Source organism: Vanacampus margaritifer, chromosome 11, assembly GCF_051991255.1.
Source record: "Vanacampus margaritifer isolate UIUO_Vmar chromosome 11, RoL_Vmar_1.0, whole genome shotgun sequence".
In the NCBI taxonomy this organism is placed as follows: domain Eukaryota; kingdom Metazoa; phylum Chordata; class Actinopteri; order Syngnathiformes; family Syngnathidae; genus Vanacampus; species Vanacampus margaritifer.
In genome coordinates, this window is record NC_135442.1 from 2,392,665 (window position 1) to 2,412,178 (window position 19,514).

At 39.1% G+C, this 19,514-nt stretch overlaps 1 protein-coding gene across 6 annotated transcripts in view; it reads right to left on the reverse strand.

The window, feature by feature from the left end:
- Positions 1–19,514, reverse strand: part of mlphb (melanophilin b) — a 114,426-nt gene that overhangs the window by 9,334 nt on the left and 85,578 nt on the right. For 4 of the 6 annotated variants that reach the window (XM_077579896.1, XM_077579897.1, XM_077579898.1 and 1 more), the window contains 7 exons: positions 13,210–13,313; positions 11,843–11,993; positions 7,614–7,835; positions 5,732–5,895; positions 1,268–1,309; positions 582–637; positions 379–471 (listed from right to left, as the gene is read on the reverse strand). In XM_077579896.1, coding sequence (XP_077436022.1) covers positions 379–471; positions 582–637; positions 1,268–1,309; positions 5,732–5,895; positions 7,614–7,835; positions 11,843–11,967 — 702 coding nt within the window. In that variant the 5' untranslated portion in view covers positions 11,968–11,993; positions 13,210–13,313. The remainder of the gene's footprint in view (positions 1–378; positions 472–581; positions 638–1,267; positions 1,310–5,731; positions 5,896–7,613; positions 7,836–11,842; positions 11,994–13,209; positions 13,314–19,514) is intronic. The other 2 variants (XM_077579900.1, XM_077579901.1) reach the window with 1 other exon arrangement.

Here is a 19,514-nt window from a genome sequence, read left to right on the forward strand (position 1 = left end):
TCCCTCATTGGAAGCAGGCAGGACAGATCAGCAATATTAAACTGCCGAGCTGTATTGCCCTCTACTGTAGGTGGATTACGGCATTATGATTATTTTGAGCATTTGCCACAAGAAAAGGGGTGCGAGGGCATGTTCATCACTTGAATTTGTTTAGATCTCAAAATCTAACTTGGTTAACATAACAAGATGATCAAGATCCCATGCCATAAATTGAGGAGAAATTGAGATATGTTGGTTTGAGGCAGCTGATTGATTGCATTTGGCTGCTGTATAATAGCGTATGATTTGAAATGTGATGTGTAAATATTGACGAATCAGGCCCAGTGTCTGGAGCTGTAACAAAGAGTGGATGACAAAATGGGGTTGCACCGCACACACCTGGTGGGAGTATCGTCTTGATTTGGCAACATAGTCACAGTCCAGGCCAAAATCGATGGGGTCGACAGTGAGACGCCTTTTGGTTTTTTTCATCTCGTGGAAGCAGAGCGGAAAGAAATAATGAAGAACAATTTTATTAAGTCAAAAAATTAAATAAGCGAAGAACTCCTTTATGACTTCCAAGATTCTGGGGTCTGATGTACCTGATCATAGCATTGCGAATGAGTCGCATCCAGACAACTGTCCTCAAATCCAAGGTCTGGTGGAGAAAATAGGTATCAATGCATCTATACATTTTTGACAAAAGGGAGTATTTGGTCAAGCTTTGACCTTGTAGAGTAGTGACTTAAATTTTTTTATTTTTTTTTTAAATGATGAGTCAATAAACTCCATCCACAAGCAATAACGAAAAATCCAATGTTTTGTAGTTTAGCCTCATCTGTACACTATACAAGGTTAACATTTGTCGGGAGAGACAAAATCAAAATGGCCACTAAATCTAGTGAGAAAGTTGCTAAGTTAGCAAGACTGCGTGAGTAGTGAGTGAGTAGCCATCGTGACAAAAGACTAATGGAGCAAGGAACTGTTAAATTGTCTACAAAATTGTATAACATGTCTCCTTTAAGGCAGAGGTCCCCAACCCTGGTCCTCAGGGACCGCTATCCAGCCTGTTTTCCATGCCTCCCACAGCCAACACAGGTGATTCATATCATCAGCTGATCAGCAATCTCTGGAGAAGGCTGATAACGATCTCCACCTGTGTTGGCTGTGGGAGACATGGAAAACAGGCTGGATACCGGCCCCTGAGGACCAGGGTTGAGGACCACAGCTTTAAGGGAACCATATTTTAGGTGGTTGTAGCAAAAAGATGAGCTCTGAACGGACTTACTGTGGACTTCAGGGTTGCTCTGCGTGTCGTATCTGTGATGTTCTTGGGGGGAAAACACAAAAAGGGATGATTTAGAGTATGTTGTTGTCTTTTATAGCCAACAAACTTAAGTTGTCCTCATTCGGGTTGCAGGATAGCTGGAGCTTCTCTCATCTGACGTTGGGGCCAAAGAAGTGCGTACACCCTGGACTGGTCACCAGTCAATCCCAGGGCCGATGGATAAACAGTTATTCACACTCACATTCACACAAATGGTCAATTTAGAGAATTCATTGAACCAAACATGCCTGGTTTTGGAATGTGCAAGGACAGAGATTTGAACCCGGAGCCTCAAAACTGTGAGGCAGATAAGATAACTGCTTTACCACTGTGAAGCTTCAAGCAGATTTCCTTTTCAGACAATTGAGAAAAAAAAGACAAACGTGAAGCACACTGCTCCTATAAGACGACACCCTCCAAGCTTTTGGGGCCCACAAAAGAAAGCGCAGGAAAACGTGTGTGAAGTCATGCAAATCGCATTTAATCCCTGCAGTCACATGAATGTCTGCCTTGGGCCAGACGGCGATCACCGTATATTTATTTTGGGGATTCCTAATCAGATTCCATATAATTAGTTGTTTTTTTCGCATTTTAGAACCACTTGACTTCCAAACCGAGTGTTGTCTAAACAAACATTTCAGAAGTGTCGCCGTCTTTTGGGAGCAGATGCTATCATTCCCAAGCAGACATGTGACTGGATGATCACAAGGTTTGCTCAGCTAAACCCTGCCAACCCGCGCTCGCTCTGCATCCTTTCCCAACCGTGTGACTCCGTCCAAGCGGTACCGGGACGCGACTGTGTCTGCATAATTCACTCACGTGTCCATGATCTCACAAGGAAGCTTGATTTACATGCTCGGGTGTGAGGATATATTGGCAAGGCTTCGAAAAGTTCGTCAACGCCAAGTCTGATTGGTCCCAGAGGTGGGAAAAGTACTCACACGTTGTGCTTAAGTTGAAGTTAACGACGAATTACATGCGCAATTCATATATCGGGTTCGTCAAAGCGGGGGGTGGGTGAGAAAACATCCAGCGATTTTTTTCTTCGTCGCACAAGTTCAAAATCCCGGTGGGGGGCAAGGAAAGTCTGGTGGGCCCCCGGGCTAATAAAACGCTGGGAGAAAGCCTGATAATTTATTGGACATCCCAAAAAATAAAACTTCAACCCGATAAATGGAGTGTTTAGAAACAGTATTTTGAATAAGTCACGCTACCAATGTTGCAGTCGTGGCTAGCTTTGGCTTGTTTACAGTGCTAATGCTAGCTTTGAATCGATAGTACTGTTACTATAGCTTGTGCGTTCTCTGTGACTATCATTTTACACAGACTCGACAGACAGACAGGCAGACAGAGTAAATTCTGTAAATATTTAATTTGACTATTTAGAATGGGACCAAATGGACTCAGTTTTAGAAATAGAATATTTACACTTGGAAGAGAATAAAATAAAGAATTGAAAGAAAATAAATAAAAGTCACTCAAGGGTTGACAAACAAACTCACGACCTTAGTAGGAGCTATGCGGCTCAGGGAGTAGATCAAGATGAAGGTCGTGAGTTCGTTCCTTAACCCTTAAGTGACTTTTTTTTCCTTTCAATTCTTTATTTCATTCTCTTCCAAGTGTAAATATTACTCTAAAACTGGGTCTATTTGGTCCCACTCTAAATAGAGTCAAATTTACTTTATTGAATTTACTGTGTAATCAAACAAAAAAAATAAAAAACATTTTTGTTCTTTTAATCCAATAGAATAGTTGCTCAGGACTTCATGCTATCAAAAAACAAAACAAAAAACTTGTTCCCATACTGTAGATTTGCTGCTAAATTAGCTCATTATAACAATATTTATTTCCTGTAGGCCTATGTGTGTGTGTGTTTTTGTGGCTGGCCCAAGAATTAATGCATTTGCCACATATCATTCTTAGAGCCAACAACATCAAACAATCCTCATGAATAGGGCCATGGATGGGGATTATCTTGATTTTCTTAATCTGTTGCTGTCATCATTAATACTCTCTGTTTTACGATGCTTCCTCTCTATGTCATCGCTGTCCCAGGTTTTTTGTATGCCTCCCAATTCCAGACTGCTCAGTCAATCAAGATCCCAATCGCAGTTGAATTCATCATAATGTACCTTTTTTTTTATTGTGTAGAGATGTCATTAGAAAAATAAATACTTCTGTAAAGTAAAGATATGTGAACACTTAAGTACAGTAAACAAGTATTTTTACATAAAACTTTCCCACCAGCAGTTGGTCCCGAGTGCCAAGAACATGCAACATTTCCAGAGGACAGCACTCAAGTAGGGAGAAAAGCTGACAATGTGTTGCCTGCTCCAAGAAAGAGACCCTACCAAGACTGTGGCTGCAGCTGCGAGGAGCCAGAATGGGGGGGGGGGGGGGGGGGGGGACAGGAAAAGATGGAAAAGATTAAATCCCATCAGAGATTTGGCAGGAGGCTAATGTGTGACTTGTTATCCCAAAAAACCCTGACTCCATGTCACAAGAATGAAGACACTCACGCAAATTCACATCGGCTTTTTGGAGGTGTTAGCTCCTTGAGTAGCGCCATTCAATCCCCATTAGGATTTTTGACAAGTCTCCGGGATTTACCTGGAGGAGGTGGACGGCAATTCCCCCCCATGTCTTTCTTCGCAAATGCACAAATGAGTTGATTTTGACGTGGCGCCATTTGTCACGGTGATGCTTAGCCAACTTGATGTTGCAGTCCTGCATCCAGCTGTTAAATAATGTCACTCATTGGGGTTGTTTTGTTGTGTAAGTGAAAACAGGCGCCCCCTCCACATCTTGTGCGCTCAGAACATCATGCGAGATTGTAAAAAACAAAGTGGAGCAGTTTACCTCAACTCGAACCTCCTGACAACAAAATAATCCATGGGTGTCCTCTGGGGCAGAAAGGCTGGATCGTTCCTCGGAAAGCAGACAAATGTCCTATTTGGAGATCCTTGGAAAGCCGTTTGATACAAAATTACCCGCCCTAATCCTAAAACTAACCCTATAAATCGGATCATTCTCTGAACGCAGAAAAAAAAGTGACGTCCCATTTGGGTCTCCTTGGACAGCCGACTGTTTGAGACATGATCGCCCTAACCTCAGCCCTGACCGCTAACCCTGACCGCTAACCCTTACCCTCTACCCGTTACCTAAACCCAACCTAACCCAACCAAATCCATATTTGTTTATAAGACAGCCAGATACCAAAGTGTTGTAAAATTAATAATAATAAAAAAAAACTGACTGTAAAACTAGGCAATATTACAGAAGATAAAAGCAATAAAATATTCGAAAACCAATAAAACATGGATTACAGCAGTAAGAAAGCAACAAATAAACCACAAGTGCTTGATCAGGAAACGCTGAGAAGGAATGGCTACTCTCAACCCTGCAAGTTTATCATTCTCTGGAAAGCACAAAAACAAACGTCTCAATTGGGGCTCCTCGCTGAGTGTTAGACACAAGGTCATCAATCATAATCCTAAACCTGACCTTAAACGCTTAAACGGTCGTCGCAACAAAGAGCACAAGATCTCCAACAGAAGAGTCCAAGGAACCATTTCCTAAAACGCCGCTACACGGCTGTTGTTGGGAAGAACATTATTACAATGACACAGTTTAGTCCATGTTAGCGCGAATGGTTGGTTAATTATCATGTATTCTCCAACTGACTAGTAGTGATCAGTCTAAGGCAGTGGTGGACAAACTCGGTCCTCGGTCCTCAACGCAGCCGATTCCAATCAACGTGATTGTTAACAAGCTTATGCGGAGCTTGCTGATGAACTGATCATATATCAGCTGTGTTGGAGAACGGAAACATCCAAAACCTGCAGTACTCCGGCCCTCGAGTACCGAGTGTGCCCACCCCTGGTCCAAGGTGTACCCCACCTCTCGGTGAAATCCACCTAGGATAAGCTCCGGCTCTCCTTTGACCCTGAACAATATAAGTGGCAGAAAACTGGTAATGATTGATCAAATTACATGAAGAGAAAAAAAACAGATGCCGGATGTGGTGGTCAACTGCACCCCAAAACAGAGGGTGGTCTCTGTTTTCTTTTCCACTTGGCAACTGCCTCCAAAATCCCCAGATTTTCATTGTTGACTGCCAAGTATTTCGAATCAGCAGCTGAGATTCATTCTCTCGGCTGGAAGGCCGTAAAAGTGTTTGCTGAGTGTCAGTCTTTTTATTTGACTTCCTGCAGATTTTCACATGGATCCAGCATTTCAACAGCAATTAGATGAGCTGTGTGTCACTCAAACCATAATTCACTCTAATGGTACTGACAACCGCCCTGCAATTGGTTGGCAACCGGTTTTAGGGTGTAGCCCGGGGACAGCTGGGAATGGCTGCAGCTCGCTCAGACCTTAATGAGGACAATTGCAATAGAAAATGGATAGATACTGATTACTTACTTGCATCATCATCATCATCATCATCATCATCCTCGTCAGAAGAGTATGTGTGTTTTCCACTGAGTCTTTTGAACAGCGATCGCATCACGTTGGCGCTGCCGAAACGCTTAAAGCGCATCCGCACGTTCTTGTGGTACCATTCCAGGGTGCCAATCTTGAGGACCCTTTTGGAGAAATGACACGGGGTCACAAATCTACAGGGATGTGGATCTCACGCTGCTTCATCTATCCTTCCTCCCTTCCTTCATTTAGTCTTTCCTCTGGTTTCTTGGGGTCTCCCTTAATCTGTTGGAATCTAGATGTTTTCTGGGGTTGGTGAAAGATTCTGGTTTTGTGACTATGTGGGTGGTAGGTGGTGTATGGTTGGTGTTGGATTTCACTTTGTTTTATCTTTCTTTCCTCTGATCTCCTGACAACTTCACGACTTTGGCGGGACTCTGAAGTATCCGGTTAAGGTGAAGGGTCTAGGATTTATAAAAGGTTTCACGTGAATTAAAGAACACAAACTCGCACGCACACACACACACACACGTTTGTTTTACTGTCTTTGTGGGGCCATCTCATTGACATAATGCATTTCTTAGCCTCTTCCCCTAACCCCAACCATCAACAATGATTGCCTACCCCTATTCCTTACCCTAACCTTAACCATAACCTAATTCAACCTTAAACTCTAAAACCAAGTCTTGACCCTCAAAAAGAAGTCTAAACTTGTGGGGCCCAGCAAAATGGCCCCACATGGACGGGTGGGGCCCACAACCCGCCGAAATGTTGGCCCCATTATGTAACAAAACAAGATCACACACACACACACACACACAAAAGGAAAAAAAATCTACATGGAATGACTGGTAAACAGAAGAAGGCCGAAAGCACTGTTGGCTGCCGTTGCAGTCAAATTTGATGCTGGTTAAGGTTGTGGTGTGTAATCGATCATATGAAATGAGCTTTACACTTTCCAGACTTTGAAGAGGTTGATCTTATCAGCCTTGGAAGCGAATGGAGATAAAAAACAGAAATCATGTTGAACATATTTGCTGTGCAGTCTTGCAAAATGTATTTGGCACATACAGCAGACTAACCAGACTTCGTTAGCTTTGTGACGTTGGCCCTCCAACCCCAAGGAAAACTGAACACGACCACCCAAAACGCACTCAAGACAGATTGTGGTTTGAAATGGTCATTTGGGACCAAATTCCAGAATTTGGACTTTGACAAACTCCAACTAAGGTATTTGGCCAAATAAACCGCCATCATTTAGATGTCCTTTTTTTAAAAAAATAAAATAAAATGTAATTTTTATTTTTCCTGGAGAGCTCAGTATTGTTCATTCGGTAATTTTACCGATTTTATTTTTGTATTTTTTTTTGTATGTGGGTGATTAAGTGTATGTGCGTGTGTGCGTGCAAGTGTGTGTGTATTCATTAGTTCACCTAAAAACTATTAAAAAAAATCCCCATACCGTTCACCCAAACCGAACACTTGCAGCCAGAGTCGTGAGGCCGTCAGGAGACCCGAGGAAGGACCAAAGAAAAGAAAGGAAAGTGAAATATTTAGCTCTCCTAATTGATCGTCAATATTCAGTTGGCAGTCTTTTTGTGGTGCCAAGTTTTGATGAGGCTTTGCCGATGGCAAGTATCTTAGACAGATGGGCAAATTGCCTACTTTTGATGATTATTTGAGGAAGAATTAGCCACAAAAAAAGCAGGTAGGAGTGCCTGCAGCTTAAATTTTCATTTCAAAAGATCCATTGTGCTTTTATGATTTTAGCGATATCACAAATCAAACAAATGATATTTTCCAATTATTTCCCTTGGGTTTAGGTCCACTAATCGATCAAACTCTATCCCGGCAAAAGGTTTAACATGACACTCTTTCCTACCTGGCCATGTGACAAGGATCACACACCCAGCCGCGCTCCTTTTTGTTGTAACGGCTGCAGGTTCCGCAGATGGACAGATGACAATCCAAACATTGGCGCTTGCTGTTCACCAGGAACTTGAAGGCTTTCAGACAGCGAATGCAGTGAGACTGTGTGAAATTGGCCCGCTCTCCCAGCATCTCTCTTTTACAGTCTTCTCGCTCAATCTTGGTCTTGAGCTCCCTAAAGAAGGAAGAACAACGCAAAATAGAACATTTAGTAGCAAGGAAGAGTTACTTTTTTTGGGGGGAAGAACCACTGAAAAACGGTTCAATTGCCTTAAAGATGTCGGTTTCAAACCAAAGTGGCAGACATTTGGTTTTTGGTCATGACTTTTTGAGACTTTTTTTGTGGGTCTACTCATGATAAACATGTCTACCAAATTTCACATGATGTAAAACTGACATCAGGGGCTACATTTTTAAAAGAATTTCAGTGAGCGTGATTGAGCTTGAGACTTCCGGTGTGTTTTCAGCCTTTGCTTTTTGAGACTTTTTTTTGTGGGTCTTCTCATGTTTCACAGGCTGACCAAATCTCACATCTGCTAACTAAAATGGTCTTTAGAGACAAAATTCTGGTGGATGTGACTGAATTTCTGTTTTCTGAATGTGTTAATTCTCCTCAAATGGAGACTTGGTTTCATAACAACAATGAAGACTCAAAGTGACTTGCGAGATGTTCCTAATTGTGGCAAGTTCTTGTCTCTAGGCACTTGGTACAAACAGAGACAATACAAATCAATAAATCTGATTTCTCATTTATTGAACTTTTTCTCTTACTTTGAGAACCAAAGAAGCAAACGATTTATAGGATGACATTTTCAGTTTCCAGGTTGCTTTCAAAAAAAACCAGATGTGGCCGTGACAATGTTCAGTGTCGGCCAACTTAAATGATTTGAACTTTGCAAATACTTTTGAGTAAATATCTGCAGCGCGCATGTGGCAAGTTGCTGTTTGAACCACAGTGAGGCTTTATACTGAAAAGTCTCCAGGATTCAAGCAAAAGTCCTACTCAAACAAACACGTCCTTCCTCTCCCTTAGTGTGACTTGGCGATGCTTCTTTTATGAATGACTTCAGTGCTTTCAGCAAATGTGGCATGACCTGAGGCAAAACTGTGCTGATGATTTGAAATGCTGGCCCCAAAAGAAGAGAAAAAGAAGAAGAAGAAGAAGAAGAAGAAGAAACAGGCAAATAGTCCCAGACATCAGACATCGGCTTGTGTGGTGGAATCTGGCCAGGAAGGATGCTTGTTTTTCATTTAGCCTTCCTTTAGGGCCAAATCATTAGATCATTGCCCAGATCAATAGGTTAAACGGAATAAACTACTTTGTTAATATCCCGTTAAACCTTAGCAGGTTTTGGCTGCTGGCCAATCATGTCATTCTAGCCTGATTCGAAACATCACATCCTGCACAAACCCAGTAAACAAAATGGGAGTCGATTATTCAAATGAGATTCATGCTTGTGAGCAACATCTTGTTTCCAGGCTGAGATTTTCCCATTCTTTACTTGGCTAGCGTTAGGTTTTGGCCAGTATCTGATTGGCTTTATTATTCATGCCACTTCATGTTCATGTCATGAATTTGACTGGTCAAATAACTTTCTGGTGTTTTTCGGATTAGTGTTAAACGATTTGGAAAGTAAATGCCAGCCTGATGCGGTTGATGAGAATGATTGCATGGTTGAATGCAGTGCTAACCTGATAAACATTTAGGACATGTAAAAAGAAAAACAGTTGGAACAAATGGCAGCTTCTTCTTCACAGTCTTAAAATAACGTCGAAAAGAAGTACCCTCAACAAAGTTAGAAGAAAAAAACTCGTCCCCTGAAAGAAACGGCTTCCAAATTGCGACTCGAATTCAGCTTTCAAATCTGGCTTTTGTTTCCATGGAGACGAGCGAAGGCCGCCTCGGAGCACACTTTAGTAGCTTACATTGCTCCGCTCTTCTTCTACACTTAAAACATGGAGGTACCTTTTCAGACTCGGCGGACTTTACTTTGAAATGGAAGAATATGTGTGTGTGTGTGTGGTTTTTTTTTGTATCTAATCTTAAAACATCAGTTATAAGCAGAGGTGGGTAGTAACGAGTTACATTTACTCTGTTACATTTACTTGAGTAGCTTTTTGATAAAAAAAATCTACTTCCAAGAGTAGTTTTACCACACAGTTCTTTTTACTTTTAATTGAGTAGATGTGTGAAGAAGAAACTCTACTCTTACTCCGCTATTTTGGGCCCCATTCATACATTAGATTTACTGTATTTTCACATAAGCGCTCCGCTTGCCTGACTGTGTGGGAGCATTTCCGCCCTGGTTGAAGACTGGCAGGCATGACGAGATGGTGGTGCTTTCGCTTTAAGAAACTGCCACCTAAGGTCGCCACAATTACTGTAAAATGACTGTAAAATTTTGGGCTACTCTACTTACCTCTGGTTATAAGACACATTTGGCATGTTCAAATTCACCACATTTTATGCGGGCAACGGAGGCTACAAGAGGGAGGAGGAGCCTTCAAAGGACCCAGCCTATGAACTTTGGACATGACAGGAAATTAGGTGGAGAAATGTCATGACAAGACGCAGGAAAAAGTCTCAAGGACCCAAGTCTGAGGAGGAGAAGGAGAAAAACATTTGTCCCCAACACCAGCACAAATTTGGTGGAAAAACTGGACACGATAAATTGTGTGAACTTCACTCAGCAAAATGTCTCCCAATCCAAACTGTTTTGGGAGCAGGCAGGAATGTCTTATAGTTATTACACTGATAATGTGAGTAATTTGGTGTCAAATCTCTTGTGGTGAAATAACAAAGTTACTTGACCTCTTGATAGTGAATGTAACTCGGCAGGAAATCATAACTAAATCAATAAATGCAATTTCTGATCTGACAAGCATCTTGAACATCTCATCCTCGTGTGTTCCGCAACCGTTTTTTATGTAACCAGCTGAAGCAGACCAAAGATGGAATTTGACGCCACAAAAAGCCAAAGAAAAGTCCAGAAAGCCTCGAATGATTTCTTTGATGCTCACTGAACTGACGTCCCGATCAATCTTTCCAAAGATTTGCTACTTTAGACGCTTACTGTATTATTTAAAAGTCAACTGGCGCTACTTGAGCATTATGTGACGATATGAGGGCGGAAAGGGCGTTTTGATCAGACATGTGAATCCAATTTGGGACTCGCAGTCAAGTTTTCAGATTATGAAACAATGTCTGACAAGAGCTTTACTGCTTTTTCATGGAAGAATCTCATCCAGAATTTAATTCTGAAAGCACACTTCAGGTCACACAATTACACGTGTCTTTTTGTTCTTGTTTCCAGCTTCTACTGGTTAGATCATGTTCATTGTTAAACATCGATAATAATGGACAATCGCCTCCAAAAGTATTGGAATGGTGAGGCCGATTATTTTATTTTTGCTCTAGACCAGTGGCTGTCACATTTTTATTGTCTTAGGTATGACCCAGGCAGGGATTGAACCCGCAACCTCCTAGTCAGAGGGTTGACACGCTACCATTAGACCACTGAGCTGATACTGAAAAGAGGAAAAATGAGTTTAGTAAATATAATTAAACAAACCACTTGAGCTAGATTGCATTTTTTTCCCCATTTATTATTTTATATTATATACAGTATATATATATATATATATATATATATATATATATATATATATATATATATACATACACAGTATATATATATATATATATATATATATATATATATATATACACACACACAGTATATATATATATATACACACACACAGTATATATATATATATATATATATATATTATATATTATTTATTCATCATTTATTATTTATTATTTATTTTTACCCCATCTACTAGATTATGCCCAAAAAAAAGAAGAAAAAAAAAGGAAAATGTTTGTTTTAAGCCTCACACTACTTAAAACTGCTTGATTAAATAATATAATTAAGTATCTTAAAATAAGCAGAATGATATTGTCTGACAATTTAATTTTTAAGTAAAAAATAACTTGTTAAAGCAAAATGAGCCAATTTAAGAAATGACTGACAAATGACTGAAAAACTGACAGAATTGTGCCACCACATTTGGAGAGGAGGGTAATCCTCCAGAATGAGGAACTCCAAGTCAAGACTTTTCTTGTCAGAACTTGATAAGGTAAAACAGCAAGTGCATTTGTTTCAACTTTCTTACCCGAGCCTGTCTTCCTCTTTCTTCCGGAGGTCGAAATCTCGCTGAACAACTTGCCACACGTGCTTGGCCTCGTCGTCGGTGAGCTTGGAAAGATCCAGCTCCTTGCCCGTCATGGCGCCCAACATTCTTGTGAATTGGTCCTGTTTGGGTTCTGTAAGACATGAAAGGAGGTCTATGGAGTTCAGATCGTAAACCCAGTGAAAACAGAATAATCCATCAGTGTTGCGCTGCTGCGGATTTGAACCGCAACAATTGATCTGCTTATCATAGCACAACCACAGAGGAAGACACCAAATTGATTTGTTTGCTAGGCTAATGCATTAGCGACACAGATCCATTTCAGCTAACCTTGAGGCACAGCGCAAAATGCAGCATATCAATAACAAATCCAATTGAACAGTTTTAAATGGAGTACTCTCAGGGAGAAGTCAAAGGATTCCACATGCAAACACGGATTGGATGCATTGAAAATGACAATTTGACCGGCAGCTTGGGAAGGACAGGAGATGTTTAGGACCACCCTCCTTTCAACATTTGTTTGCAAAAGTAGGAATATTGGAATGTGTCCAAAAATGGCTACGCTTCAAACCAAAATGCTCCTAAACACAAAATTCTCAGTAAAAGTGGTGTATATTTATTTCAAACAAAATAATATTTTACGTAATACAAAAAAGTATGTATTTATATTTCACTCTAAAAGTTGTATATATTTTTTTAGGTGTGTTAATGCATTTGTGAGATACAATTTTCCAAACAGCAGTAGCCTACAAAATCATTTTCAATAAGAGATGGCTAATATAAAGAAAAATGGGGGGAAATTGAATTTTCACCCTCAAAAGTTGTATAGTTTTAGTGTAATTTTTTTCATTGTTTGTTGTCAATTTTATTTTCAATAAAAAAAAAATTGACAAAAAGCTCTATATCGTGAAAATGTTATAGACAGTGTAGATAAAAAAATTAAAGTGAAAAAAAATATTTTCAATATAAGAAACAATTATTTTAAAGAAAAATATGTGTATTTAAAAAAAAGAAAGAAGTTTTATTTAAAAATAATTTTAGAGGGAAAATGTTTAGATTTTTTATATATTTATTATTATTATATATTATAATATATATTATTATAATAATAATATTATATTATATTATTATTATATTATATTTTGAGTAAACCTTTAACAGTTGTTTTTTTTAAAGCTGTATATTAAATATAAAATGTAAAATTATATAGCAGTAGTTTACAGAGCATTATGAGGCTTAAATAAAAATTTGACAGAATTTCTTAACTACAACACATGCCATAAGGGGATGTAAAAAGCAGAGCAAAAACGGACATGTTGACATGTGGAAACATCGTGTAAGTCGCTTACCTTGTGGACCCCGGAGCCTCAAAGCGGGTTTTTCCTCTCAAGGCACAATCAACTGACTGCAGGGCTAACATGAGCAGCGGCCGTCAGCAATTCTAATCACATGTCTAGTTAACAAGGGGGCCAGAAGAAGAAAAAGAAGAGAGGGGGGGGGGAAAACAAGCTTCTTTCATTTGACATGCAGTATTTGAGGGCAGCGTACTTGGACCGTGCATCAAATGGACAGCACGGTGAGGTCATGTGTAAGCTTAATCTCAAGTCACATGTCATGCATGTTAAACAGGAGATATTCATACAAATCGTTGAGAATCACCCTCTAACTTATTTCAACTTTCCTTCTTTGTGGAAAAAATCCTTCGGATTTAATGTGGCAGCAGAAAGCACAACTGAAAAAGACATCAAAGTGTTCAACGTGTATTGTCAGCGTCGTACGTAGTTAGTCCAATTTCCTCTCTCTCGCTCACTGCTTGATGTTTTCAAAGTGGCTAATTTGAGCCACGGGACCCCCGGCCAGAAATCCTGTTTTCTCATTTGTCTTCCTGACGACTGAGTCCAACACACCAACGCGGTCTTTGGAAGGCTAATTTGGAAGGACATCTTCTTGTAGGCTTCTTTTTTTTTTTTTTTTTTTTTACATGTTTAGTCCAAGACAAGGTCAGTGTATAATGCTTTTTTTTTTTAGGTACTGAGAAATTAAACAATTCAAATGGCTGCACAAGAAAATATTCGTAGTTCTCTCATTTCATCCCTCTCTCTTTTTGTTCAGGTTTTCAGAAAACCTGATCCAGATATTGGTTATATTAAATTTATTAATAATTTCATTTCAGGGGTAGGATTGAATGATCTGATTAACTAAACATGCGGCCGATTTTTTTGGTCACCATCCTGAGAACATGTTTAAGGCAACCAAAAAAGTTGTAGTTTTAAGTTGTAATGTCACCAATCACCACTAGATGGCAGACATGTCTTAGTTGTGTCTACTCTGGGTCTAAACTGGCCTACACTGCAATATCAGTAGGACTAATATTTTTGTGGATTTGGAATTAATATGCAGGACAAACATAGTACTTCATTAATATTAAAAATGTGAGTAAATTCGTGTTTGTGAAAAAAAATTTAAAAATGAGTTGTGTTTATTGGTAAAAAACAAACAAACTTTCTAACAAAGTAGCTGTGATTTCCCAAAATGGCTGTGCTACCACACAAAATGGCTGACTTCCTGTTTAATTTCATGCGTTGTTGCTTTCAATTTTTCATGTGACCTGTTATGATACACATCTACCCAGTTTTGTGTTAACACGTCTTAGTTAAAAAAAAAAGTTTTCTGGCAAGTCTACTCATGACCAATTAACTTAATGATGTTTGGGCGTCTCCTTGTCTTGCTCGACTGTTTTCCTGTGTCGTCAGATTGGGACCCTCGAGAGTAAGCATTGGCTCCGATATGGCCTCTCGGATTGTCTCTCTCTCTCTCCGAGTTCCTATTAACGCAGGAGCTGCGGCTAATTATCGAGAGGCAAGGAAATACAAAGTGTTGCGATGAAGCCATAATTGCAGGAAACCTTTGCATTCTTCTCGTCCGCTCCGCAGGCTTGCATGCACGCAAACGCGCACCACGCGGTCCTCCTCCTTTTGGATGTTTACAAAAAGGCAGGACGGGAACCCAAACATGCACTTTGTACATATATACACACACCGTGATACCAACAGCAATTGCCTAACGCTTGAAAAAGATGAGCGCGAGCGAGTCTGCCTCACAAATTCCGTACACTATATGAAACATTTAGTGAAGTAAGCCTTTGGACTGGAACGGAGATGTTCCGGCGTCGTTTTCAAAGGATCTTTGTGCGTTACGCAACGTGGATGATATCCAGCGGTTTTATGAGAAAACCTCCATTTGATAGCTTTTGGATGCTTTCAAAGTTTCCCTCCACGCATCCAACGAGGAAGAGGTTTTTCTTACATATGGATACTATTTAGATCAAGACGACATAATGAATCTCAAGTGGGGCTTTTGCTTTGCAGAACATATCAAACCATGTGCTCTCTTCATGTTGTCTTGTTTGGTGGTTCTTAAATGGAGCTTGGGGGTTCACAAAAAAACAACAACAACCACCCAGCCCTATTTTAAAAAGTGCATATGGGGACCGGGGGCTAATAAAGCAAACATAACAAACCAATTACTCCTCCTTAGTTTGGCTTTGGGACAGTTAAATGCTTCAATATGATTGTAATAGATCATCACATAAATCTGACATTTCCTGCATTAATATTCTAATATTTTTAAGAACAAAAGATGTATTATTATCATAATTAAGTGCTATTTTATTTGAGAATGAAAGGCATATTTTTGTGAGAATCAAGTTTTTTTTAAAAATTGTTTTTATTTATTTTTTAAATTATTTTTATAGAGTTTATGATGCATCTACTCATGTTTGACACACCTATCAAATTTCCTGTTTCTAAGCGAAATAGACTTTGGAGACTGAATTTTCAAATTTAAGATGATTATTATTATTATTATTTGAAAGTTAGAAAAAAAATTGTCCCTTAACACATGCTTCTCTAATCAATACCAATTTTGGTGGACATATCTATCATGACAGGACACACGAAAGTCTGAAAAATCTACGCATGAAATGTAACAGGAAGTCAGACATTTTGGTTTGAAGTAGCAATTCGGAGCAAATTCCTTTGATGTAATTCAAACCCAAAACGTATGAATGCAATTTTTTTTAATACTTTCTCCTTCACTCCCAAAAACGTATTTCAAGAGGTGGCCATTTTGACACTTGCTGTCGACTGCTCGCGTTCTTGTCCGTTCTTAAGACAGCAAGTGACAAAATGGCCGCCCCCTGAAATGGATAAAAACGGAGATTTTGCTGCTTAGTTCATATGAATCAAAATACTGTCTTTAGACCTGTTGGGGCTGAATAGAACATATTTTTGTAAAGAAAATCTAGTGGACAGTAGCACTAGTGCGCTGCAGGTCTGGAAGCGGAAAACAGTCATGGAGTAGCTTGTCAAACAGCATGAAACAAGTTGTTTGCTACTTGCAGGCTAACACACGCGCACACTCACAAACACACACGCGAGGAGAGGTTGAACTTGTTATACAGCCAACACACACACCAGCTGATTACGAGGATTTGAAACAAAACCATCATATGTTTTTTCAGGATTATGACCCAAAATTGCAAAATGTAATAAATAACTGTGAGTTGTTATTTTTTACACTAACTTTGGTTTGGCCAGACGGCGGCTGTAATGAGCTAATTTTAGAAAGCAAGCACATTTGCACTTCGAACTGTATTTTCGGCCCCTCTTGGCCACCCGCAGCCTTAACATTTTCATTAACATCGTTCCCTCCACACCTAGTAAAACATCTGCTTGTGTAAATGTTGCTCATAAAAGTTTCCGCCTCAAGCGCAAACATGCGCACGTACACGCGCACAATTGATTTTTTTTTTTTTAAACAAAATGCGCAACTCACTGTAAAACATCAAAGTTTGGCTGGAAGTTCCTGTATTCTTCAGAACAATGAAGTCCAAAAGCATGCACCCAAAGCCCACAAAAGTGGTTGAGTGTTTTCAGTGGGCCAGCAGACACCTCAAGTCTACAGAAAATACTAAAAAATAAAAAAATAAACTGAATATGGAAACAACGCAAACAGTCGAGAACTTACTATATATTACAAATAAGTACATTCATATTATAAGTGGGAATATTGTGTGGAATTTACCCTAACCCTTATTAGGCTTTATGCGATCAGGTTTTTGGAGCCAATCACCAATCATCAAGTTTAAAAAAAAAAAAAAAATTGATAACTGATCACAGCCGTGATCAAACTTCCTGCTAACTTTTTAATTGTGCGTCCGATCCAGATATCAACACATGGAATTCAAAGATGAAATTCTAATCTTGCAAATTCTTTCAGTCTACAGCAAAAATGCAGAAACTGGTCTCAGCGCTTCAATACTTTTGGAGGAGAGTGCATGTCTCTTTTTTTTTTTCCTTTCTCAGGAAAGCTCAGTATTGTTCATTCAATTTGACATCATCATTGCTCTCCTTTTTTTAAAAAAAAAAAAACAAACAAACAAACAAACAAATCAATTAAAAAAAAATTAATAAATGTTTTTTTTTTTAAATATATATACATATATATATACATATACACACATATATATATATATTTTTTTTTTTTGTATGTGGGTGAGTATGTGTATGTGCGTGTGTGTGTGTGTGTGCGTGCGTGCGTGCGAGCATGTGTGTATTCATCAGTTCACCTAAAGCCCATTAAAAAAAATCCCATACTAATAATATAATATAATAATAAATTGCCAAATGCAGAAACATCAATGTAAGTTATCACGATGTAGTGGCTCTCGCTAACAGACAGAATTAAGTAACCAGAATTAGGTTAAAAAATTCTATATACGTAGACCATGTTTCTATAAATTTTGATATTTGGTTTTTATTTGAGGCAGATATTTTTTCCATTAAAATGTGATTTATGAGGAGGTTAGACCATTGGTCGATATTCAGAGTTTGTTTATTTTTCCAGTTAACGAGAATTGTTTTTTTTGCGATAGTAAGGGCTACAAGTGTAGATTGAAATTGTTTATGTGGTAAGTCAGTTGTTGTTAGGTCACCTAGCAAACACAAGTTTGGAGATAAAGGTATCCTACAGTCCAAAATAGCGGAAAGTTTTTCTAAGACTTTAGTCCAGAAATACATAACCGGAGTACATAACCATAAAGCATGAACATAAGTGTCTGTAGTGTTTTGTAAACATTGGAGACAAATGTCGGAGTCTGAGAGTGCATGTCTCAATGTTATATCAGATTCGGTGGGAACAATGAGACGAGGACCAATTATATTGTAAGTTACAGCGCACACATCTGTTGATATGAAACAGAAGGACGGTGCACTTTAAGCTTTCACACACTACGCACTGCCATATGTGCTTTGTCAATCAGTAGGAGACACAAACCGTGCGCTCATTCACTACATCGACGTCTGCAAGTTTCAAGCCACCATAGACAGTCACAACTTCAATTCAGTCCTTCCAGTGCCAAACTGTAACCATTATGAACTCTAAAAAAAAATATATATATTTTTATGAGTAATTTCCTAAAGTAATACATACCAATTTCAAAGCACATATTAAACAATTGTAGATATACTCAATGAAAAAAAACACAACATTCTTATTTTTGGGGTTCAGTATTGACTGGTTTTCTGAGTCCCGAGACCCCCTCCCCAAACCCCCACAGGCTCCTTAGCAGGTAAACGAGCACCATGGGAGCTAGCCAGGGAGCTAGCTAGCTAGCACCTGGGGTTTGAAGTAGGGGTGACAAAATGTGTCCTCTTTTGGGAGGATAGACCATTTTCTTACGTCCTGAGAAAAGTAACTCATTTCTTACCTAGCGTTACATTTCGTCATCTGAAGGTGCTTTTCTATTGGCTACTGCTAACTGCTCACTATCACTTCTGTGTGACAATTAAAATTAAATCAAGAAAGTCAAATTATTGAAAAATCAACTTGGCCCGGCAGGTGGTCCGATTGGAAATAAATACACCTCGCAGGAAAACACAGTGTCATTCATTGTTCAGAGTGGCTTTGTGACTTTTTTTTCTCTTTTCTTTTTTTACATTCACATCCAGGAAGTGGGGAGGTGAAACCACGCCCCCTCGCCGGTTAAATAAATATACTTAAAATCACATTTAAAAGATTCCCCAAAGGCTCATGCATTAAATTAATTGCCAAAGACTAAAACCAAAAAAATACATTTTTGCTATAATTATAGTTAGTTTGAGTTAGCTTTGTAAACATAAGTTGTAGTTTCAGTTAGTTTTCTAAAAAGCATTTTCGTGTTTTTTTTTTTCCGTTAACGAAATAGTTTTTGGAATTTTAGTTTTCGTTAACAAAAATAACCTTGCTCCTCTCTAAAGTGAATGTGAAAACAAAGATTATACATATGAGGATATACTGTATGGAAGGTTTTCAACACCACACGGTTCAAAGTATGATATACGTTTTGATGTCATGCTTTATTTCCCAATTACTGTGAAAAACCAATCAGCGTCGCATATTCAGGGGAAATGAAAGGATACGACTGTAAGCCTGATGAGCCCAAATGAATTCCAGATGTTGAGAACGCCAAAGTCATTCCATGGAAATTCTAACATCTCAAGGTAAACCAGAATGGTGGAAAAGACGAGCGCGCGCGCAGTGAGTCACATCTGTAAAGCTGGAGGGGGGGGGGGGGGACTTTTAAGGACAGCAAGCTCTCCTGGAAGGAAGAAGG